General features: G+C 40.8%; 4 protein-coding genes across 7 annotated transcripts; 1 reads left to right on the forward strand and 3 right to left on the reverse strand.

Annotated features, from left to right (window-relative positions):
• Positions 1 to 1,118: 1,118 nt before the first annotated feature.
• cbln18 (cerebellin 18) lies at positions 1,119 to 3,207 on the reverse strand. Of its 2 annotated transcripts, XM_088301228.1 has the most exons (6): positions 2,499 to 3,207; positions 2,019 to 2,198; positions 1,779 to 1,928; positions 1,609 to 1,697; positions 1,465 to 1,545; positions 1,119 to 1,381 (listed from the first exon to the last, which is right to left on the reverse strand). In XM_088301228.1, exons 1-6 carry the CDS (start codon positions 2,578 to 2,580, stop codon positions 1,259 to 1,261), a joined length of 705 nt encoding a protein of 234 aa, XP_088157354.1. In that variant the 5' UTR covers positions 2,581 to 3,207; the 3' UTR covers positions 1,119 to 1,258. The 2 variants fall into 2 exon arrangements, with proteins under 2 accessions (XP_088157354.1, XP_088157352.1); XM_088301226.1 differs by having other exon boundaries at positions 1,779 to 2,198.
• A 562-nt stretch (positions 3,208 to 3,769) lies between these two features.
• ftr86 (finTRIM family, member 86) lies at positions 3,770 to 10,738 on the reverse strand. 2 transcript variants are annotated; one of them, XM_088300340.1, is made up of 11 exons: positions 10,583 to 10,738; positions 8,175 to 8,949; positions 7,938 to 8,033; positions 6,490 to 6,723; positions 6,233 to 6,395; positions 6,071 to 6,160; positions 5,946 to 5,993; positions 5,126 to 5,182; positions 4,975 to 5,040; positions 4,632 to 4,834; positions 3,770 to 4,254 (listed from the first exon to the last, which is right to left on the reverse strand). In XM_088300340.1, the coding sequence occupies exons 2-11, from the start codon at positions 8,682 to 8,684 to the stop codon at positions 3,919 to 3,921; spliced, it is 1,803 nt and encodes a 600-aa protein (XP_088156466.1). In that variant the 5' UTR covers positions 8,685 to 8,949; positions 10,583 to 10,738; the 3' UTR covers positions 3,770 to 3,918. The 2 variants fall into 2 exon arrangements, with proteins under 2 accessions (XP_088156466.1, XP_088156467.1); XM_088300341.1 differs by having other exon boundaries at positions 8,175 to 8,751; positions 10,583 to 10,733.
• nudt8 (nudix hydrolase 8) lies at positions 9,804 to 15,647 on the forward strand. The gene is made up of 6 exons (XM_088299866.1): positions 9,804 to 9,867; positions 10,102 to 10,192; positions 12,555 to 13,232; positions 13,305 to 13,437; positions 14,801 to 14,878; positions 15,053 to 15,647. Exons 1-6 carry the CDS (start codon positions 9,804 to 9,806, stop codon positions 15,245 to 15,247), a joined length of 1,239 nt encoding a protein of 412 aa, XP_088155992.1. The 3' UTR covers positions 15,248 to 15,647.
• Positions 15,648 to 16,082: 435 nt separating this feature from the next.
• mfrp (membrane frizzled-related protein) lies at positions 16,083 to 22,470 on the reverse strand. Of its 2 annotated transcripts, none has more exons than XM_088300343.1 (13): positions 22,198 to 22,470; positions 21,596 to 21,716; positions 21,296 to 21,382; positions 20,642 to 20,800; positions 20,327 to 20,546; positions 20,120 to 20,250; positions 19,883 to 20,008; positions 18,922 to 18,998; positions 18,695 to 18,843; positions 17,597 to 17,727; positions 17,016 to 17,150; positions 16,734 to 16,861; positions 16,083 to 16,605 (listed from the first exon to the last, which is right to left on the reverse strand). In XM_088300343.1, the coding sequence occupies exons 1-13, from the start codon at positions 22,252 to 22,254 to the stop codon at positions 16,381 to 16,383; spliced, it is 1,746 nt and encodes a 581-aa protein (XP_088156469.1). In that variant the 5' UTR covers positions 22,255 to 22,470; the 3' UTR covers positions 16,083 to 16,380. The 2 variants fall into 2 exon arrangements, with proteins under 2 accessions (XP_088156469.1, XP_088156468.1); XM_088300342.1 differs by having other exon boundaries at positions 21,296 to 21,433.
• Between the last annotated feature and the right edge of the window lie 929 nt (positions 22,471 to 23,399).

Below are 23,399 nucleotides of genomic sequence, written 5' to 3' on the forward strand. Positions count from 1 at the left end.
GCGAGAGCAAGCGGATGGTTGTTTGTCTAGACTCTAGACTAGAGTCTAGATTGTCCCTAATGGTCATTTGGCTATGTGTGCATCTTCAACCACATTTTTGGAAGGTTAGTTCGGTCCAAGTTGAATGAGCTGGAGCCTATCCAAGCTGACTTTGGGCATAAGGCAGACTCAAACCTGGAATGCTCGCCAATCAATCAACAGTGCACATCAAAATAAATAACAATTCACACCATCACTGAGAGGGAATTGAACCTACACTGCTTGTGTGAAAGTCAGGCCAGTAAATGACTATACCATCAATGTAATATAACCTGGCTGTGCATGAATTAGTAATGACTCAAATTGAGATGCAATTTGGCCATTAAAAAAGAATACTGAATCAGAATTTTCAGTTTCGAGTGAGTGAATTATACCCTCATGTTGTGTCACAGGGATGTTTGAATTCTGATGTGTGTGACCTACACAGCATTTTGACACATTTAAAACTCTGACTGACAAGATCAGGGGGGGGCAAACCTTTTGATTGGCGGGCCACAATGGGTTCTAAAATTTGGCAGAGGGGCCGGACCGGGAGCAGATGGATGGAGTGTTTTGGTCACCTCACCTCATCAGAAAAAAAAAATACATTTAATTTTAATCGAAAGTGAAGAAAAGCATAACAACAATGTATATGTCTTTGAAAAAAAAAACTGTATTTAGAAAATAAAACGTTTACAGGGTTTATTCATTTATTTTTCTCAAGTTCGGCGGGCCGGATTAAAACGTCTAACGGGCCGCATATGGCCCCTGGGCCATAGTTTGCCCACGCCTGGACTAGATGCTAGAAATAATACCTGGTTGCTTAGTAGTCACACAGGGATGGTCAAAGTCAAAGGTATTTGACGTCTTGGTTTATTAAGGTTTCAAAAGGTTTATAATTCACATTCATGTTTATCTTCATGGGATAATTAATTTACTATTATGCCACAAAATGGCGGCAAAACACCACTTTACTTAGATACAGCTTTGGCCTGTGCACATTGCACAACACCAGAAAAATGACAGTTTTTCAAACGTAACAGTGACACTCAAACAGTACACACATACTTGTACCAAAATGTGATATATGTATTGTGTTTATTTAGTACGCACCAAAAAGATTTGCATGCATTCCAAGCAAAAAAAAAAAAAAACCAGCAACATGTAAATGTAGCCTGTATATCGTGTTATCACAAAGAGGCAACTCAAATTTTTCTTCAGATTGGGAACTAAAATAATCTCATTCAGACACATACAGCATGTATCCAGAAAAGGTATTTAACTCCAAATATCTGCAGAGTTTCCGCCCAGATTCTAGCTCCATATACACCTGATCGCCTCTCTGCAAGTCCACTGTGAGAGTCTAAAAAAACACACACAACACACAAGTGTTGTTTAAAAATTCACAAGTTTCTTTTCTCATCTGAGATCAATTCCACTAATTACCTGCGTGCCACTGTCTTCTCCATCCTCTCGATTGTTCTCCCAAATGCTTGTCATCACCTCCCCATTCTTCATCAACTTGACCTACGAAAAAAAAGATTCAGTCAACCAATAAAATGTTTTCAGTCATGGAAAGTTTATGTTTACTTTGTGATAAAGTCGTTGGTACAGATCGACAGACGAGTAGACCGTGTAGGAGAAGACATAAACTCCTGCGTGTGGTGTAGTGAAGACACCTGCAACAAAAAAAAAAAAAAAAAATGAGAAAGGGAAGCAACAAAATAAAAAATAGATATAAACAAATATATGTTCCCTACCTAATGAAGGATTGTACCCATTGCCATCATTCAGAGTTACTGTACTGTAAGATATCAGTACATTGCTATTAAAAGGCCCAAAGCAGCTGAGAGCAGAACTGGTGTAGAGTGATGAGTCCATATTAGCTTTGAAGGCGATCTTGATGCCAGCTTGGGAAAAAGAGAGGAATTGGAAACTTTCCGTGTTGTAATCAGAGCAATAAAAGAGCAGTTTTAGTACATTTGAGCCAACGAGCATACCGGTAAAAGCGCCCACTTTGCTCTTCAACATACTCATGTCAACCCACAAAGAAGTCAGCCTCGTAAAAGTGTCGTCCTCTACTTGGAAAATGTCGTTGGATGCACAACAGCAACCTCGCTGACGATTAAACGCGCAGTCGCAGTCCCAATTGTCACAAGTCACGGTTTCCTTCAGGTTGACTGAGAAGATGTTAATTTATTATTTGAAAATTCAAAAATCATAAAAACACAACCAAACAAAACCCCAAAAAGCTTCTGTGAGACTTCACATTTAGAATCGCGGTAGTATTTTTCTGTGGATTACAACGGTCTATGAATGAATGAATGCATTGCATTGTACTGAGTTTTTCTTGGGTTTTTTTTTTGCTTTCAGGTGCAATGTTAAGTAACTCAATGTTAAAATTTCCCCCAAAGGTTATCACACCGAAAATAAACCCATAACTGAGTGTGTACTCAAAGTGTGTCTGTGGAGGCGAGTACCAGCAATCTTGACTGACTGGGCAGCCACACAGCCACGGAGACAGAACGCCCCCAACAGGATCAATGCTTGAGATGCAACCATCTGAAATCATATGATCACTTGTATCAACACGATGACGGACATTTAACACAATTTCATTTGCTTTCTGAATACTGTGTGTTGGACTTTATCACTTGTTTAAGATCTTAATGGGCCAATTGTTTAAATACTTTCTTTGTACTAATTGCTTGATTTGTTTTTTACTTCACTAAAATGGTGACTGCATTTTAAGCGTTACATTTACCTCATTATATTCTATTGTAACGTTTGCATGAAGTAACATTTCCTTGCAAGCACGGCGTGGTCCTAACTTTGTATATTTTATTTGTGTACAAATCTTTTCAGTTTTTAATCTAATAATTTGCAATGCTCCTGCAATGCCCAATTTTGTCAACTCTAATTTGCGGCACACTCTCAACGATTGGGGCAATTGCAAAGAGTGTTATAAATTTGACTCAACCTATCCCAGCCTGGTTTTATGTCAAAGTACTCTAGCAATACATATGCAATACATAATGCAATTGTGAATAGAAAAAAAACTGTAAACTTACTATTGTTGATCTTCCGCTTTTTATCTGAAATGTTATGTTCTGCAAATGTTTGAAACCTCGTCTTGGTCTGGGTTGCAAGAGTTTTGTGCAAAGACATTCAGACAGGTGACTGCCTCCTTTTTAGGGAGTGGGTGAAACAAGCGCCACCTCTTCATGACACAAAACATGCCACACGTGTTCACATAAAAATTGATGTTATATTTCCTCAATACACTTCCCTTGTCAGAGAATACAGTGCATGGTTTTACTTTACACTGGTCTGAAAGGGTGATATTAATCACCTGGCCCACTATTATTGCTAGTATTATTGGTTATCTGTTCATACATCTATATGTAATAAACATAATATATGACTAGACAGTTGCGATAGCCAATCAGATTACAAGTTGGTTACAGTGAGCCTTCTCGCAGGCCTTAAATTGAATATGCGAACATGCCCTTGTGCAGAGCAGCGCCAAGAGTAACTTGACACCAGACAGTCTTACCCGGCGACAGTTAGAAAATCTAAAACCATTTTTAATGCACAATGGACGAAGCAGATACATGTGTGGATATACTTGCAAGGCCATTTTTGATTGATTGTCCATTTTGTACCAATATCCTTACATTCGTTCATTTAAGGTGTATATCAGGCATATGATCAGAATGAAAAAATAAGTAAATAAAATAAAACTGATAAGTTCTATGTGATCAATGGATTTTTTTTCTGTTTATTATAACATCATATTTTTGTTACATTAAGTAAGACACAGCAGTGTGGGAGGACGGGGGGAATTCTTGAGCAATTGCAATCAAGTGGGAGATCAACTGCAGATACTTCAGTTGTGTTTCAACCCAACTGGCAGATTTTTACAGTAGCACCAACTCCACCCCAGAACCGAAATCCTGGGTATAGAGGACCACTGAACTGGGTCACATGTCTGTGGATGAGGTGAGCCTGGTCATTAGTGATGCGGTAAAAAGCCAAAATGCCTGCATGCTGGTCCAGATAGGTTCCAATCCGTCTGCCTTTGGGTGAGCCCAGAAGTTTCTCCTGGCTATTGTGCCAAAAGGAGAAACCAGTCCCAGACCAGTACAAGCTCCAGGAAAGGGGATTGTGGCCCAAACGGCTTCTGTCATCAGAAGACTGGCGATCCATATCCTTGTGCGCCACTCCAATGGTAATCTAAAGAATGAGCAAGTCAACATTCTAATTAAATTTTTTTTCGACTAAAAAATGGACAATACAAAATGTACAAAAATCGAGACGTCACTTGCTCAAAAACAAATGCAACTACATTGCAGTAAAAATGTGGAAAGAGGTATCGTTAACTTTTTGCAATTTGAGTTACGATGTAAATATTGTCTCACCGCAGACTACAAATGGTAGTCCCATCCCCATTACAAATTTTAAGTAACAACATGCTAACTAGCATAATGACAGACAGATCATTTTTTGAACCACATTTTCAGTAGTTGGAAGCATGTCGATTTTTTCATCACATTCGCAACAGTGGACCGGGGTGAATCTGGTTTGCTGATGTGTAGTGTGAGTAGGATCACCTTTGGGCCAGTCCACTCCACCTCCCAGTAGTATGGACTGCCTCCCAGTGGCTCTCTGCAGAGAAGCTGTCGCCAGTAGAGGAAGCGTTCCGGGTGGTCCACTGGGTTCAGGTTCTCAGCACGCAGTGTGGCCTTATGACCACCATCTGACAGCTGGATATGGCGAAACACTGTGTTGGGGTCCATTGTGGGCTCGAAGCGAACTGAAGGGTAAATAAACATTTTAGTTAAGACTGGAACCACCGAAGGTTTTTGTCAATTGTACATATTCTCTCTCTTACTTCCGGGGGTGGGGAAGGAGGGGGAAGAAAGAATAAGAAATATACAATAAAAATGAACTCACATTTCAGCAATTCTTTCCTCGTCTTTGGTTCTGGGCTTACAAGTCCCATTGTCGTGACAGGAGGTGCTGCGGACAAGGAGCAGAAAGGAGAGGGTGAATGTATTAGTTGTGAAAAGGTTGTCAATGCAGATAGTTGCACGTTGTTAGTCACCTTGTGGTTGAGACTGAGAAAATTGTGGGGGTGGTGCTGAAGCTTCATTGGCAGAGACTGAATGAATTAAAGACATCACTCGTCAATGAGACAGCAGTGGCAAGGAAGAAAGCCATTACATTACAGTTATGCAATATCTCACGAAAGTGAATACACTCCCAATCTCCAAATTACTCAATCATTTCAAGCTGGTATAACAGTATTAATTTAATGACCCCTTAAATCAACTCAACACACATCCATCCATCCATTATCTAAGCCACTTCTCCTCCCCAGAGTACTGGAGCCTATCCCAGCTGTTTCGGACAGTAGGCAGGGTACACCCAGGACTGGTTGGCAGCCAATCGCATGCCACACAAAGGGGACAATTTAGAGTGTTGGAGGAAACTGGAGTGCACAAAGAAAACCCACGCAGGGACGGGGAGAACATACAAACTCCACACAGGAATGCGAGAGCCGGAATCAAACCCTGCACCTTTGCACTGTGATGCCATTGTGATAACCAGTCGCCCACCGTGCTGCCCGGACACACATACATTAATGTCTGAACTGTAAGATCTGAGATATTAAGTGAGGACACCCATAGAAGTAAAAACGTCCAAATTGAGTCAAATTTTTCATTTTCCCCTTCTTTCTTACAATTGGTGAATTTAAGACAGCCTAACAAAAATGAATAAATCAAAGGCTGAAACCTAACTCAACAATGTCAATATTTGGCATATGTTGAACTCTTTAGTGCTGCATGAAAGTAACGTTGTTCATGTCCAGAAAAAAAGTAAAACCACAGCTGGTCATATAGTTAAGTGTATACAGCACTTACCTTGGGGTCTGGGCAAAGGCAAAGGAGCAGGATTTTGCATCTCATAAACTACGGGAATAAAAACAGAAACAAAATTGTTTAGCGTGTATATTGAGAGAAACTTTGGTGATGTTAATTGACGGCACCTGTGTTTTGCACAGTAGAAGAGTCATTGGCTGACGTAATGTTTGGTGCTGTGGCACCTTCAGTTCTCGAGGCCACTGAGTCCTCATTCACTACAGAGATAATAGTCCATTTAATATCAAGATAGGACAGGAGAGTGGGAGGAAAACATAGTTTAAACTGACCAAAAGTGACAAGTTTGGCAAGACTGGTTTTGCAGAGCTCCTTCATTGATTCTTGTAGCTCCTTCAATACTGAGCGGACATTCGCTACCACCGCTTCCTCTTGGCACAGGATCGATTCTTGTGTGCCATCGGTTGCACCTGCCATCTCCATTGAGAGGAAATTCTGAACACGTATCGTTAATCACACAAAAAGAGACACATTAGACTTGACCATAACAATATGAGTGAAACCCATCTCCCACTTGACACTCTACTACCTTTAAGAAGCAGATGTGGTCCTGCATGTCGGCCAGCCTGCTTAGCTCCTCTCCCTTCCAGTGAAGCTGCACCATCTCCTGCTCCAGTCTGTGAATCTGGCCCTCAATTTGGCTGCCTAAAGATCGCTCATGATTGCCGAGAAGTTCACCGACTTGAGTGCCGGTGACAGTCATGACATTGACAAGATCGGAAAACAAATCCATTCTCTCTTGCTGCAAAGCCTGGACCGACGCCTGGGAATAGAAAGATACAAGGAAGACTACAGAACAGCCAACAATCTAGCCATTGCATACTGTTTATGTGCATGCTTAAGGTTATGGTTACGGCAGATGCTTCCTCCGAGCAGTCTTTTTTTTTTTCTTTACAATAATATGCTTTATACCCACTCGACTAAACACGCCATTCTGCTTCATACTGTGCTTGTGGAATAAGAATTTAGATGAAAAATCCACCCATTTTAATCCATTTGAGGGGGCGGCCATTTTGCTGTTGACTCAAATTGACATCACAGTGCCTAATGCTAAGATGAAGGAAAGTGGGTCATCGGCAGAGCAGGGCAATGGAATTCCACTTTGAACTAGGAGGTCCAAGTTGCAAAGTTGAGGAAAAAAAAAGAAAGGACCCCGACCTCAATCTGATGTCACCCAACAATGGCAACACTCATGGAGAAACGTTGCTAACGTTGCGAAAGGCAAAAAGATCATAAAGATTACATAAATTTAGTTATTCAACATCATTTTACATAACACAGTATGATTTGCACTGAATCCATTATTTCCTTGGATGAAGTTATGAATTAAATGTATGATTACACAAGATATGTCTTTATTTAAATATAAAGGAAATGATCAATTAAGGTTTAATTAAGGTCAAAATGTATTGCGATGAACCAGAACCAAAACCAATTTTCTGACTCAGCCATCTTTGTTGTAAACATCCGATTGGAATGCTTTCAGGTGGTGACTGGTACAATTTGAGTGGAATAAAAGCGATTTCCCACCTCCATTGAATGCAGCATAAGGCCACACTTAACGACTGTCATGGCTCACCTGTTTTCCCGGGTTTGGTCATGTGACTGTCCCAAGATGAGCCGCGATTGGTCATTATCTGAGCAACTGTGATGTCATTTTTAGTCAACAGTAAATGGCGGTGCAAGGAAAAATGGCCGCTCCCTGAGATGAATACAAACAGTTGGATTTTTCTGCGCATTTCATATTCCACAAACGAAATATTAATCAGGATAGAACTTTTTTGACTTGTCCTTTAAGGTGAAAGGTGGATGACAGCCTTCATCAATCAATCGATGGGTGTTTGTAGTCCCAATTCATCTATGTGAATCAATACATTACCAATGACTTGAAATGAGATGTATTGACAACAGACAGAGCAAAACAAAGATGGCAAATCTGTCCTAAAATATACATGTACATGTTAGAATGAATCATACTTTATGTTGACGAGCAACATTTGGGAGTTCCTTTAGAGTTTTCTCTGTCTCCTGGCTTCGCCTTGCCACTTCTGCCTGCAGCTGAGTGAGCTCTTTCTAAAAAAAAAAAAAAAAAAATGTAAACAATAAATAAAGGGGAAAAAAACATTTTCATTTTTAGTATGAAAGCTGAGCTGAAGTAATGCACATTAAATGCCATGCTGTCAGTGTTTTCAAAAGTTTTCAATTTGCACATACTTGTCTCTCCTTCCTCTCTTCTTCAAGTTTTCGTACACGATGCCCCTTGTGTCCATGCTGACAACAGACGACACACACGCATTCCCTGTCATTGTGACAAAACAGATCTAAGGGCTGGTTATGTTGAGGGCAGGGCCTGGCAGCCACGGTGGGAAGCTGAGGATACATGCTCGGCTGCCGTGGTCCGATATCTGGAAGAATCTCCAGGTAGATGGGTTCTGATGGCGGAGCAGAAGAAACAGCCATAGAGGGACTTTGCTTAAGACTATTGGTCCTAAGCTTTTCCATAGCTTCCACTAGGAGTGTGCTCTTTGCCAGTGTTGGTCGAGGCTTGAAGATCTGCCTGCATTGGGGACAGCTGTACTGGCCCTTGTTGTTCCCTTTGTCCCAGTGACTTTGGATACAAGTCAAACAGTAAGAATGTCCACAGGGTAGAGTTGCAGGATCCTTCAGGGTTTCCAGACATACTGAGCAGACAAAAGTCTCCTCTTCAGACCACGCTGAGGCCATGAGGTGCTGTGATGGGAGCCGAAAGTTTGCTTTCCAAGGTCAGAACTTACAGGAGCCCAACTGTTCCCTGAGAGGGACAAAACACACTGTGTGTGTGAGGTTTAAAATGCTAAGTTGTGTGATTCACACGCTGCTTAGAAACTGCAGCAGGTTCGACTTGGGGTGAAACTGGTAAAACCTGTTCGTGCGAGTTTCCTTCAGGAAATGGTCATGTTTCTTTTCCACATATAGATGAATGTTAGTGGGAATAAACCAAATGGTAATCCTGGAAAAAAATGCTTATTTTAGTGTCACTAATGATGAGAATGGTTTCAACTAAATTTTGTCACCAAAAAATAAAAGTCTTGCCTGCTCTTTGTTAACACTGCTTGAACCCGTTTTCATGGGTGCATCACTGTTATTTTAATCTTGTCACCGGCTCCCAGAAAACAATTCTTTCATTGTTTTGAAATGCATGAATGGTTTAGCTGCTCACCGAATTCAAAGCAAACACATCATTTAGTGTTCAGTGTTTGCTGGCTTTTGAGCCAGGGCACGCATTTTACATTCAAAAAATCTCATGGCTGGGGTCGCGGTGGTGCTGGAACCTATTCCAGCTGCCTTCGGGCAGGATGGTACACTCTGAACTTGGTTGCCAGACAATCGCGGCATCTTTCAAAAATGAATCTTAAAAACGGACACCCCCCATAGGTAATGTTAAGTTTACTGTTTGCTTTACTCTAATTTTAATCACATTTTTATGACCATGGGGCGTTATGATACGCCCCTTTTGAGCTGCATGCCAACGGTGATGCCAAGCTCGGAGGGGTAAAGCGGCCATTGTTTACCGGCTGTGAACGCTAAGAAAACTGAAATCCAATGATGGTAGCACACTGTGCTGCATATGTTTGAGCACACCGTCGTATGATTACTACATGGGAACTGGGATAATATTTTACACATGCGCGAATACGCACACACACAAAAGCAGCTTACAAGTTTAAAGTATGTATATTTTATATTGTATTGACAGCAATACAATAAAATGAAACAAAGCAATAAAAACGAAGTCATGAAAATCTATTGAGAAATGAGAACATTCCGCTGTTCGGTTCTTCGTTGAACTCTGCCCCTTCCAACATGGCCTACAACGGCACGTCTGTTAACTGCGCTGCTTACATTGTGACGCTGTCTCGTCATCTCGGTGTGCGACTACATTTGTATAATAAATAAATTAATTAATTCATTCATATATCTGTACAGCATCTTGTTTCATTTTTGTGTTTTTACGTCATGTCATCCATTTTACACGTTATTTTATTTCTCTTGTATTATCATTTCTTGTGACTATGCCGTATGGAATGTACTATGTAAATAACGTTGACTTGATTTGAACTTCAAAATGTTGTAAAACAAGTTTTGCGTCTTTGCTGCGCAGTGATTGCAACAGTGACGATCTTGAAGATACGCTGCGCCAACGTGGGTCAGCGTCATCACTACCAATGGCGGCTGGGGATCCAATTTTCAAGGTGAGTTTCTTTACAAATAAATCGCGTCTCTTTACAAATAAATCGTACTTTGTAACTGCATGATTATTGTTCTCTCCCGAGCCTTACGTGACGTATAGGAATCTTGCATCGCGTAACTTTACTTTTATAACAAATTCAAACAGTTTAGCATTATGCTAACGCATTATCCCGCTAGATGATACAAACGGACGACTGAAAGCGAACGCCAGATTAGTAAACGTTAGATTTATTTAAATCAGCGATTGTAGCAGTGTGAATTGTAGGTAACACGAACAAACACACGGTTCTGCGGACATGTGCGCATGCAATAACGCGAATTGGATGTAGTTTTTGGCTTTGTAAAGCGCTACCCCAGGGCTTCTATCAGCCGGCTTTGAGAGTTCAACTCACCTGTTTCAGGACATGCGTCAAATTCTAGTCATTAACAGGTGTTCAAGACGTGCAGTCATCTTTTTAAATGATTGTCCGAGTCGCCGTAGTTTGCTCAGCAACGCAAAAAATATACCCGTACTCTAGTAGAACCAAATATATTGGTGTTTAAAAAAACTACTGATCTACATTTACTAATGTAAAAGTTAAAAAAAAAAAAAAGTACAGTTACAAGCTCAACTGCAGTTGGCTTGACCGCTCGCTATTTACGTCGTCCACAGAGGTTGAAATGAAGTTAAATGAAGTATTCAAAGTCCAGATAGCTGAAAAATCTACTTAGTATAATAACAATGAAGTAATTTATTGTGCTTTGTTGCTTCTTACCACTGCCAGTTAAGAGGACGCCTGTCAGGGGCTGGCTAGTGCCAGGGTTTAATAAAATATAATGATTTAATAATTTGATGACAGCAATGGCCAAGAAACAATAGTAGCATTGACAATAATGGGCTTATTTCAATTAAACTTGTGTAGTTCTCCAATTAATCAAGCAATAACTAAGTGACCACTGATTAAAATATTAGCCTGCCCCATTAAAAAAACTGTTAATTTATCGGATCTACCTACCTGGTAACTTGTATCTTAAGGAAAATGTTAAAATTTGAGGAGACATGTTCCCTTCTTGACAGACACGAGGTAAATACAATACAATACAACTTAATTTGTATAGCTCATTTAATAACAGTTGTAGCTGTAACAAAGCGCGTTACACAGAGTGAAACATAACGTAGCAATAATTCAATAACAATAATAGTGAAAGCAGTAAGTTAAAATACAAATTAATAACACAGCAGGCACCAGAAAATAGCCGAACAGTGAACAGTCTCAAGTTGCCTCAAAAGCCAAGGAATAAGCATGCGTCTTAAAACAAGTTTTAAAAATGGACAGAGACGGGCTTGCTTCACGTTTAATAGAAGGTCATTCCAGAGGGACGGACTGAATAAAAAATTGTCAATCTCCTCTGAGGAATCAGTCAGCATTTGTTTGTATAGTATCTCCAAATGTTCATAAGTTGGATATCTGTACCTCAGGAACCTCCTGTATAATGGGGGGGGGGGGGGGGGGGGGGCTAATAGCTGAATCCGCAAGTGACTAACCTTGTGTATGCCGTGTCAAAGAAAACGTGCCAATTCATGTAAATAAATCCTGTATGATTTTAAAATGGAGATAGAAAAAGAGTGGCCACCGATTTATGAATGGACTAACAATACCGCTGAATTGCCTTAGTAAGAAGTGAAGCCACCGGCCGCCATCTTACGTTGCCACTTGCTATGTTCGCCTAACTCGAAAACATTGATTGCCGTGCTGCGCTTTCCTGTCTCTATGGCGAAAATGCCACAGTGTGTAGTCTACGGCTGTACCAATAAGTCTGGGAAAAGCGCACATTTCGCGTAAAGGAGTCCAAGTGACCAGTGTACATACAGTAGGATAAGGCAGGATTGGCATCCAAAATGGACGGTCACATCGGCTTGTGGGGTAGGTTACTATTTTTACACTTATCTCAAAACGATCCATACAAAGACTCAAACTCATTATTTGAACGTGCCCAATGTGGTACGTACAGGTCGCTACATTTTGTCGAAAGATTTCGCAGTTTCACCCAAATGAGATTATAAATGTGGTCATGGTAAGTATTGTTCCAAAACTAATGTTTCTTGCTTCCAGACCCTGAAATTTATTTTTAGCTTGTATGAAGGCCTGCATGAGTAAATTACATCGTCACTAGACAACGTCCATTTCATTTGTGCATAAAGTCAGTGGGTGTGGCTTGCCAGACACACTGTCGTATATGGCCCCCCGGCCCATTTCTGCACTAAATTGCACTCTTGGTTTAAGTAAAGCCTTTTATTAATACAACAACTGGTTCATGAAGCCATTTTGAAGCTTCATCACTTGAGTACACCTAGCTTTACTAACCTATACTTTCTTTTTCCAGAATGTTTAGGGGCTCACAGCTGTTGATCAGCTCTTGTCCGTTAAGGTCACAGCTGCGACTGAGTGAGTCCAACTGTACCCATGCTTGGTGGCACTTGAATGGATTGAGGCGTGAAGGCATCATTGGAAGACTGATGTTTCACTCAGACCGTGACATTGAACTCAGGCAAGAGGCCTCATTACAAAACCTGAAAGCCACAGATTATGGAAAGTCTCCCTGGAAGCACAACAAAACTCAGGACAATTTATCAAGCACAACTAGCCGTGTATCTCTGAGAAGATTTTGGGATATTTGTCATCCTTCACACAGTTTAAACAATACAAATCACTGTCGTCATTTCTGCTACAGACAGAAGAAGACTGTCAACTCTTTACAATGGTTAGAAAATGTCCGCATGAGAGCACAGGCCTACAGCCTCTCTTCTCACCAAACCAGAGCAGTTCATGGAGTCTGGAGTGAGTGTCTAGCTCTAGAAAATGAAAACAGGTGTCGACGGAACCTGGCACCCAATTTGAAGTTGTATAATGTGGAGAAGGGGAGAACAGCTCCGAGTCAAGGAAAGAATCACGGGAAATGGGCGTCCATTCTGGTGTCACTCTGCAGTGTCGGGGGAGAAGCGGCATTTCTCTTCACGCTGCGCTCCCGCATGTTGCAGGGCAGGCACAAGGGAGATGTCAGGTTGGTAGCGGCAATTGGGGACTATTCTGCACTCTTTACTCAGCGTGTGTCCTCATTTCCATATCCCTGTAGCTTTGCAGGGGGAAAGAGTGATCCATCAGACAGTGACGTGGTGGCCACTGCGCTGAGGGAGGCCCGGGAGGAGCTCGGCATTAACGTGTCAACAGAAAGTGTGTGGGGAGTCCTCAAGCCTCTCAGGGATACGGTGAGTTAGGACAAGTTAGATCAGGTTTGCCAGATTTAATTCCATGTGGGACCCTCGGGACAAAACAGACCTAGCAAACAGCTTCTATCCACAAAATGTCTAATCTGTCTTTGCACAAAACTTGTTGACAATCTTGTAATGTAATATTTATTTTTTTCAATACTGGCATCCAATACTTGGGGATCGTTGATGTCAGAAAATTACTTTTGATACATACTGTGAAGCGGAACGAAATCCATGTGATATTTTAAACTTTCTTTTTTCTTGTTTTAGAAAGAAAATCTAATTTTGGTTTTATCTGGCCAGAGCACCTTCTTCCACATTTGTTGTCCCTGAGTGGCTTACGGCTATCTTTAAACAGGACTTTTTATGATTTTCTTTGAGAAACGGCTTTCTTCGCGCCACTCTTCCTTAAAAGCTAGATTTGTGCAGTGCTCGACTAACAGTTGTCCACTGGACTGATTCCCCGACCTCATCTGTAGATCTCTGTAGTTCAATCAGAGTGATCGTGGGCCTCTTGGCTGCATCTCTGATCAGAGCTCTCCTTGTTAGGGCTGAAAGTTTTGAGGAATAACCCAGTCTTGGTAGGTTTGCAGTGTTCTGATACTCTCTCCATTTCAATATGATTGATTGAACAGTGCTCTGCGAGATGTTTTAAGCTTGAGAAATATTTTCATATCTTGACCCTGTTTTAAACTTCCTCACAACTTTATCCTGGGTCTCTCCGGTGTCTTTCTTGGTCTTTCATGTTTGCTCCCCAATAATCTTTTCACAGACCTCTTGACCATCACAGAGCAGGTGCATTTACACTGAGACTAGATTACACACAGGTGGACATCATCATCATCATCAGTCATTAAAGTCAATATTGGATCGTTCCGAAATCCTCATTGAACTTCTGGAGTCGGTTGGCAGCACCGAGAGAAGAACGGGTGAATAATTTTGCGCATGCTGCGTTTGAGTTTTTTATTTGTAAAAATTGTTTAAAATACCGTATGAATTTCTTTGTACTTCACAGTTGTTTCTCAATTGGTGTTGAATCTAATCTAATACTTTTGCTAGGCGCTGGACAAAATGAATTCTTGCATTTAGTGTTGATTTATTGTTCAGCAGTTTGTGCTGTATGGAGTTATGTTGTTGGTTTGAAACCCTTTGCTGTTGGGTCAGGGTGGGAGAGCTTTTGTACTTGCATTGAAATTGAAATTAAATACATTATGAGCATGAATTTTGTCCATATTTGAAAATACCTTTCTTTTTTTGTTGTACATCATCTGGTTACGAAGTGTGCGGTGGTGGTGGTGGTGTGCAACATCGTTCTATCACGTGACTTAAATTTTATATTTGTCATTTGACGTTTCTTCAGTCAGGGATGTTGGTGGCTCCTGTGCTGGCTAACGTAGGCCCTCTTGAGGAGCTGTCCTTCAGACCAAATCCTGGAGAGGTAAAGTCATTCTCTGATTGCTGCTATATAAATAGCCCCATATGGCTCTTTCGTAGAAGATAGTGTTTATTTTCTTTACGCCTTAAATGAGGTCCACACTTCCCCATCTAATCATTGAAGCCTGATTTTTGATTGTTGCAAAATTTAAGTTGTTCTCTTGTTCTTGCTTCTCAGGTGGAGGAGATTTTTAGTTTGTCTTTGTCCCATTTATGCGACCCTCAGAACCGTGGGTACACGCACTTTCGCACAGGGGACAGGTATGGATACACACTGCCAGTTTTTCGTAATGGGAAGCATCGCGTGTGGGGCTTGACCGCCGTTGCCTTAGATCATACACTAAAACTTCTTCTCCCATCACATTTGCAATGAAGCTCATTAACGGTGTGGTTCTCAGTTCATATTTACTAATGCGCAATCAAGTTAAAACCTTTTTTTTTCCCCTGGACATTTTTACTTGTTTTCTCAGATTTCTTTGATTGAAGTCAACCACTTTACTATGATACTAAACTGTTTTATGAGTTCCACATCTTGCTATAGGTCACCATCTGACTGAATGAAATGCATTGATTAAATGAGTTCCCATATGTTATTTACAAATATTGGCTGTTTAAGTTAATACAATCATTTGTTTGTTCAGTGATTCACTGCTATTTATTATTACCTGATCATGTTTTTTTACCTAACTGAAGCGCAAAGCTGTATTGCGTAAGACTGAACATAAGACACAATGTGTTTCAAAGACAAATGGATTAAAGATAATCTGGACACATTTCCTTTCTGTCGTTTTTATTCCTCATACCTTAACAAGACAATTCAGTAAATGGGGCAAATAGACCAACTGGAATACTAGAAATATTTTACAATTAAGTGCCCAGCCGATATACGGTATGGCATATCATTAGATATTAAATATAATTTTGGGGAAACATTTTAGTCACGTAACTTTTGTGCCTTTGCCAACATTACTTGACTTCTCAGTGCTTCTATATTGTTTTTAGTGCTTTTACTTGTTGAGGAATCTGATTTTGCACTAAATTGATGGCTAATTTTAAAGTGCTTGTACAATACAACCCAACTTTATTGATAGCGCATTTCACAACAGCTGGAGCTGTAACAAAGCGGACATTACACTAGGCCGGAAAATCAGAACACCCCTAATGAACATAGACAGCAAACTAATCTCTCAAATAATATATAGACCAGCTCTGCACATCACTTTATTTCATGTGTTTTTTTTATATATATGATCTGTAAATACAAAAGAGTAAATTCTATTTCGTATTTCTGTTTGGTTGGGTTGATATTGAAGTCCGTCAGTCAACCCACTTTAGCTGTTTTTGATTGCCTTTCACCATTAAAGTTGCTTCTGGTAGGTTGCCATCTTTGACACATTCACCGGCCAGGATGTAAATTACAATGTCAGAACTGTAGGAAAACTTATATTCAGTTGAAGTCTTTCACCCCCAAAACAATGGAAAACCTATTTTTTTTTAATGGGACAATCAAGGCAGTGAACACTCCATGGGGTCCTCTGTGTCGGGCAGGAGGTGGCAGTTGAAGGGCCAACTGAAAGAGAACAGGTCCAAGGCTTGGCTGCACTGCTGCTCAGCCGAGGAGCAGACAGAGCGGCAGGGCTGCAGGACGCCTCCATGAGGGCTGCACTGCGGCAAGAACATCCCACAAACGAGTTTCCGCAAGGGCTCGTAGCAGGCCAGCTCCATCAGAACCTATGACGAGACACAATTAAGTCCTAGAATTTCCAGTCTTGACTGATGTGTGTTTTGAAGGTTGCATAAATGGATTGTAAGTTTACAAAAAGCAGTATTTAATGAAAAGCCAGTGGTAGGCAATATACCCTGTACTGCCTGAGAAGTGTGGCAGCTTCTCTCTGATCGGCGATGGCGAGCCATATGTTGGGGAATGAGGTGAGGTTGTATCTGAGACCCAAACACATCTCCACCTCGATTGACTCACATGGGGAAGCTGGTGGCGTCAAAAATATTGATTATTCCACTCAAGTATAGATGTATTCTCAAAATACAAAAATGTGAGAGCCCACATTGTTTTGGTGACAGAAATAGTTGCAGTAGAGACACAAAAAAAAAAAAGTTTGAGTTCAGGGATTGCATTTACTTACTGAAGGGAGGGTAAGTGGCGTTGCCACAATCCTGTTCATCTGTTCCATCGGGGCAATCGTTCCAGCCGTCACACAACCACTGTGGGTGGAGACACTCGCCGGTACGGCAGGCAAACTGCCTCGGACCACAAGTCCCTATAAAAAGCAAAAGACAAGCAATTAATTGATCAAACACCTGTTGTGAATGTCAATTCAGTTCCTTGTTCGTGAACCAGAGGACGTTAGTTGAGAGAAGATAAATTTAAACGGACACACTTGGTTGTGCTTAACATGGCACTTATATAATAGGTTTGCATGTAAAAAATGACACCAGTACTAAAATGCTCCACCCTTAAAAGACTGCAGTGATTTAAGTTTTTGTTTTTTTTGGGTGATGAGATTCTTGACAAATTGGCAAATCTTGGTTGGACAGATACTTTAAGTTGACCTGTAAAGGTTCAACTGCATTTATGGTTCATCCAGTAATTACACTTGAAAGTCCTCATTTCTTATGAGGTAGCAATAAGCAGCCCAAGAACAGAATTGTATATAAAAACGAGTATGAGTATGTACAATATATCATCTTAGAAGGAAGAACTCACTATCCAATAGCGACACGGACTGGTATGTTGCGTTAAAACCACTGTCAGCTACCCCATCATCAGCCACAAACAGCACAGACATATGCTGTCCGGACGAGGTCAGGTCTGGTGGGAGGGTACTGCCACAAAACCTGACACAGAAAACACAAAAAACAATTTACCGGAGGCTACCAGAATATTCCAGCTAGCGTTACAGTTCGTAGAGTTCAGGTAAGTGGGACAAGCCAAAGTTTTGAGTGACACCTCTTCGCCAATTGGGACAGACTTGACTACTTGAGATCCGATGAATCTTCAGTTTATCAGGACATTTCGGACTATTGTATGTTCTTTCCACCCTCCTTAGAGATGAACTAAAACCTGAATGGTGAGCCATCAGACCTTCTCTCCAGCCCAGAATTAGTGTTGATTTCAAAGTGATGCTCTTGAAATGTGTGGCGTGTAGGCTCCCTCTAGTGGCACATAAAATAATCACTGTACTGAAATTCATGACATTTGTGAAGTACTGTTCAGTCGGAATTATCTTTTAATTTATATAATCTTTTAAAACTGCTAGTTTTAAAACCCTTATTGAGATTAAATTTGTTTAAGCGCAGTTTGTTTTGCCCCCCGTATTTGCAGTGGTTATGTTAAACCTGTGCAAACTGTTAAAGTGGCTTACAAGAATATTAAATGTACTTTTTCGGAATAAAACCTCGGCCTCGTTTCTGATTAACATTTGGGCCTTCTATGTCACTGCATTTAAATGTTGCTCATTGTGGTGTTACTTGGAAAGCCAATTGACGTGGCACTTGGTGTTAACAGGTGTCCAACTCAAGGCCTTTGTCTCGAATTTGGCCCGCCATGTCATTTTATGTAGCTCGCAAAAGTTTTCCTTGCCACACAGAACATTTTAGGATGGGGACAAGATGTGCCTCATGCGTTAAGCTTGTTTGAAGCAAATGGTAAGAACATGAATACAGTATCACTGTACCATGAAAACATTTGTACTTTAACATATAGAATTAACTGAAACATAATCTTAATAACAAACAGCATTACAAATGCACAGGAATCCAAACAAATAATGTACTCCAATATTATAACCACAATATGTCTTACCTTCCCAGAATTTTGCCCGCTCCAGGGTTGCTGCTGTCATGCACCTCCACATAGTCAAACTCGCACACATCCTGAGTCTCCAGGCTGAAGTTTTTGAAGTGCAGCGTGACGACGTGACCTTCCTCAACAGATATGTGCCATACACAAAACTAAAGGCAAAAAGGGGATGCAAGGGTCTTATTTTAGTTTAGAGTGTGGTAACCAGCACAGAATTGTTGTGTTTATACCTGCTGGTGAGGGTATGGACTCGGGTGGTTTGGACTTGCCAAGAAGCCGTGTGGCCCAGTTTTCTGCCCGCCACATTCTGTGGATGAACAGCTGTGGTTATACAATAATTTCCCACCATTTTGAAGGCTCATTACTGATAGTAATCCCAAAAAATTACATATTTTGAATTTGCAGTGTTGAAGTAGTATTAGTGACCCTTCTGTGTGGGAGCACCAGGGCTATAATAGTTTTGGATTTTTCATCTTAGTTATTTTTTTTTTTTATTCAGTTTGTTTTTAGAGCAAGTTTGTTTATTTTTATTAGTTTTTATTTTTTTTAAATAAAAATAAAATTGAAGTTAAGTTTTCATTAATTTTGGTATTAGTTTTTTTAAATATGGCATGTTTGTCAAGTGCGAGATAATTAAAAAAGTCAGTAATTATTGTGTAATAAAGTAATAAACTAATTGTGCAATTATCAAGTTAAAGTCTTTGGGCATCACTAGCTTTGGTGTTTAAATGTCTTTTTTTCCTTGCATCATTTTTACATAAACCCGCATATATCAAGACAGAGACAGTTTATGAATTTATTAGGAACATACAATTTAAGTGAGCAGGTTCCTCCTGCGTTCTGTTGAACACTTTCATCTGCGTCGTACATGAATTATTGTAACCCACATCAGGAAGTCATTTTTTCTTAAGATAAATTCAAATAAGTGAAAATAACTTTTGAGTAGCTCTCCACTGTAGTCCCCACTGGTCCAGAAAGGTGTAAGGACATTTTAGGAGCTACAATACTGTGGGATGCCAATTTTGTTTTGGAGTTGCTGGAGATGTTTTTTTTTCCTTGTCAGTTTGGAAGTTTCCTTACCTCATTTCCCAGAAACAGATTAGGATTCTCCCACTCTACTCTGTAAATTCAATCTTCCCAGGGTGTATATCATACATAAATGAATAAAGTGTTTATTTTACAATGTCTCACCACTGTGTTGATTGCTACAGTTGGCCTCATCTTTTTGGTCTGGGCAGTTTGGATGGCCATCACACACAAACACGGGCAGCAGACAGCGGCCACTGTCGCACATGAACTCGTCTCTGGAGCAACTTTCTGAAAAACAAGCACACAGGCGAAATTACACAGATGTACTCGGCACATGTTCATATTGCACCAGGGAAGGTGTTTCCTTTAGTGTGTCACCCATGCACACAAACAACTGACTGTGCCCAGGCAGCACTGCCCTGTACTGAGCTGTGAAGCCATTTCCTGCAATGCTTCCATCAGAGTGGAAGGTCACAGATACTGTGCTGCTGTTGGTGTTGACTGTTGGTGGAGCCACGGCACCACAGAACCTAAAGGAGGGACCCATGAAGCATTCACATTTCTTTTGTACACAGAACACAGGTCAGATTATGACGGTCCACTAACCTTGTAACAACGGAGCTGTGCTCAACATGCTCCTGTACCTCCAGCCAGTCAAACAAACAAGGAGATGGACCCTCAACATTCAAAGAGGACACATGGATCTGAATTAAGTTGGGGGGTGTGGCTCGGATGACCCACACACACAAAGTGTTGGGGGGATAGGAGCCCGGGTGGTTTGGAGAGCTGAAAAAACCTTCGGGATCAGTCAAAACGCCGCCACAACCTGAAAGGAAACACAAGATGGCTGCCCCGTAAATTGAAAAGTAACAGCCTTAGACAATGAAGAGATGTCCGCAAGTATATGTTTGGGTGTCTTACGTGTTTCAGTCGTGGGGATAATCGCAGGGTCGAGAACTGGCAAAATATCCTGCTGGCTTCTGTTTGCAGGAGCTGAGGGTAATTCACCTCCTCCTGCACTCAACGGGTCTGAAGGGCTGGTGGACAACAATTGGTCTTCAACCTCTTGACCTTTTATTTCTACACCCAGAACAGAATGCAATACACGATTTTAATGACGATGGACGATATGAAGGTAAACCAAACACGTGGGTAGTAAATAACAGCTCACAACTCCCTCTCACGGTCTGACGTGCCATTATTAACAATTCAAATAGATCTTCCCGTGGCAATGATATCACACTATCTGTGTTGCATTCTAAAACATCACAGCATACACATGTATTAACAAAACTTAAAAAAAAAATGCATGTCAGACTATAAAGATTGGATTCCATTTCTAAAGAGAACATTTTTGTTACGTTTGATTGTGAGCACACTCCAATTAAATCATTTGAAATTGAAAATTCCTGTTGAAAAAGTCAAAACATTGAGAATTCACTAAAACGGAAGAGGCCGCATTAAAGCACTTCATGTGACAAATAATCAATTTGTTAAGGACTGTATATAGAATATGTTTGTGACCAGATGCTACATTATTATACTGTTATAATTTGAGAAGGAGCAGTCACTCACGTGTGAGGATGAGGGCTAACGTCAGGGCTAGAGCTGCAACCAGGAGCAGAGTAGCTGCAGAGACCACCACCTTGCCCCAACTACAACCTGCTCCCCGCAAAGGAAGAACACACACCACGAAGAGACCCCACCCTCGGCCTGAATATTTACACACAAACAATCACTTTTATAGAGACTGTGGTGAGACGGGAAGAATCTTTGACAATTATCAATTAAAGGAAATTAGTATGCTGAAATAATCAGGGGATTTGATGCACATAACACATTTTTTTGTTTGTTTGTTTGATTCTTTTAATGTACTTGCAAAGCTAGCAGTTGTTGGTGGTTTGACGGGCTCAGGGGTGGATGAGGTCATTCGAAATCCCTCCACACGTTCCTCTCGCTCTCCCTCCAACTCAAAGGCAGGATTGCAGAACACATTCTGGACAAAGAATGAAAAACATTAGCTGTAATAGTTATACCTCGAATATCGTTATTAGCAGAGCAGGACAGTCTGTCCCCGGGTTGGGGGCCGACAATTTTTTAAATAAGGCCGGAGGGTCGAAGCTAGATGGGTACCGAGATAGCGGCCGAAGGGCGGGGGGCTGACCGGCATTAAAGGGTCAAGTGCCCAACTCTGGTCATTGGATTATCCGATAAAGGGGTTATGTCTTATTTGTCAGAAAGGTACTGTAAAAAGTACATTTTAAATTCTTACCTCCTTGAGTATGATTTTCAATCACTGAGCATAGTAAATAAATACAACTTTTACTTCCTATCCTAAGATACAGTATCCATGAACAGAGAGAATTCCTTGGCCATGTTATGCCGAGTAGTTTGAGTGCTTTTTATTCTTCTTGTCGTGTACTGCAGGTTATATTCTGCTAAATTCAGGGATCGCCATCATGGTTGACCTTTCTCACCTTATAAACGTCTGAGGCGGCCGACGAATCAATGACAACTTGACTGAGATCCGACATCTTTGGTCCGCTGCTCCTCTGTTGGCGAACCCAGACTCACTCCAAGTGTCCATTAGAAAATGTTGAAGAATTAGTCTCAATAAGAGTCCTTGTGTGCATCAGAGCAGTACAAGGTTGGCCATCCATCGGCATGCTCCCTGTAGAAACGTTCAAAATGTAAAAAGCTGCACAAGAGCTGCTCTACTCACAGTTTGTGATGTTGTGTGAGTGCTTCCAAAATACATTTTAAAACTCTTTCCCAGTGTTGAGCAAAGCCGAGTCAGCTGAGAGGACTAAGCACTGAAGGAGGGGGGGGGGGGGGGGCACGGAATAGTGGGGCGCCCTGCAAAAGCTCAATAATCCCTGATCACCTCGTATGTTTTATTCACAGCGCGGATTGCAAGTTTCAACATTGAGCAGATGTGGATAGTTGCATTTCTCCCAAACCTGAAACTAATGTGCATGACATTTATTCTTTGCCAAATTCTTGAAGGTTATGTCAATCGGCTTCTCTGGGCTCAGGTAGAAGAACATGCTGGTACGCACAGAGACTTTTGAAAGAGGAGCTTCAGGACTCAAAGGGAAGACCTGAATGTCAAGAGATTAAACATAGAGATTCAGGCGATTGATTTAGAACTAACTTCATGCTGCTCGCTACATCTTATTAGCTGTGTGCAGGATTCGTAGTCAGGCTGAATGATTTTTCAAAACAATCCAATTGCAATCCACCCATCTTAGAACATCTTCCTCCTCTGTGTTTTAATACACACAAAAAATGAATTAACCTGTATTAGAATACACAATTCCTAAACGTTTTGGTCTTATATGTTAGGCTTACACTAAAATAAAGAAAAATAAACCATGTAAAAACTATATGACAGTTTATTTATTAGCTTTCATTGGAGTTGTTAACTTACTAAACACTTGGATTTGCAGTCTTTAGCATTCACGACAACGTACACAAAATTCTGAAGCACAAGTCGGTAAGTCATGATACTGATTACAACAATAATACAAATCTATGACATTTTCACGTTTCATGAAATGTGTAAATATTCTGATGAATTTATCCAGACACAAAATAAATAAATAAATAAAGTATAGGATACGTATTCACACACACACACATATACCTCGCTCCCTCCACCCACACATATATATATATA

This window comes from Idiotropiscis lumnitzeri, chromosome 7, assembly GCF_059441095.1.
Source record: "Idiotropiscis lumnitzeri isolate Australia: NSW breed Sydney's pygmy pipehorse chromosome 7, RoL_Ilum_1.0, whole genome shotgun sequence".
NCBI lineage: Eukaryota > Metazoa > Chordata > Actinopteri > Syngnathiformes > Syngnathidae > Idiotropiscis > Idiotropiscis lumnitzeri.

Excerpts from the sequence above, each read along its gene's own strand:
- mfrp (XM_088300342.1), bottom strand. The coding sequence starts at position 22,254 with ATGTCGGATCTCAGTCAAGTTGTCATTGATTCGTCGGCCGCCTCAGAC. Across the intron at positions 20,009-20,119 it reads GGCAGTGCTGCCTGGGCACA|AAAGTTGCTCCAGAGACGAG; the intron begins GTCAGTTGTTTG and ends CTTGTTTTTCAG. Across the intron at positions 16,606-16,733 it reads CACTTCTCAGGCAGTACAGG|GTTCTGATGGAGCTGGCCTG; the intron begins GTATATTGCCTA and ends GTCTCGTCATAG.
- cbln18 (XM_088301226.1), bottom strand. The coding sequence starts at position 2,580 with ATGGTTGCATCTCAAGCATTGATCCTGTTGGGGGCGTTCTGTCTCCGT. Across the intron at positions 1,546-1,608 it reads ACCAACGACTTTATCACAAA|GTCAAGTTGATGAAGAATGG; the intron begins GTAAACATAAAC and ends TTTTTTTCGTAG. Across the intron at positions 1,382-1,464 it reads GAGAAGACAGTGGCACGCAG|ACTCTCACAGTGGACTTGCA; the intron begins GTAATTAGTGGA and ends GTGTTTTTTTAG.
- ftr86 (XM_088300340.1), bottom strand. The coding sequence starts at position 8,684 with ATGGCCTCAGCGTGGTCTGAAGAGGAGACTTTTGTCTGCTCAGTATGT. Across the intron at positions 6,396-6,489 it reads ACCACATCTGCTTCTTAAAG|AATTTCCTCTCAATGGAGAT; the intron begins GTAGTAGAGTGT and ends ATACGTGTTCAG. Across the intron at positions 4,255-4,631 it reads TGGAGTGGACTGGCCCAAAG|ATTACCATTGGAGTGGCGCA; the intron begins GTGATCCTACTC and ends CTCATTCTTTAG.
- nudt8 (XM_088299866.1), top strand. The coding sequence starts at position 9,804 with ATGGCCTACAACGGCACGTCTGTTAACTGCGCTGCTTACATTGTGACG. Across the intron at positions 10,193-12,554 it reads CTGGGGATCCAATTTTCAAG|AATGTTTAGGGGCTCACAGC; the intron begins GTGAGTTTCTTT and ends TTCTTTTTCCAG. Across the intron at positions 13,438-14,800 it reads TCAAGCCTCTCAGGGATACG|TCAGGGATGTTGGTGGCTCC; the intron begins GTGAGTTAGGAC and ends ACGTTTCTTCAG.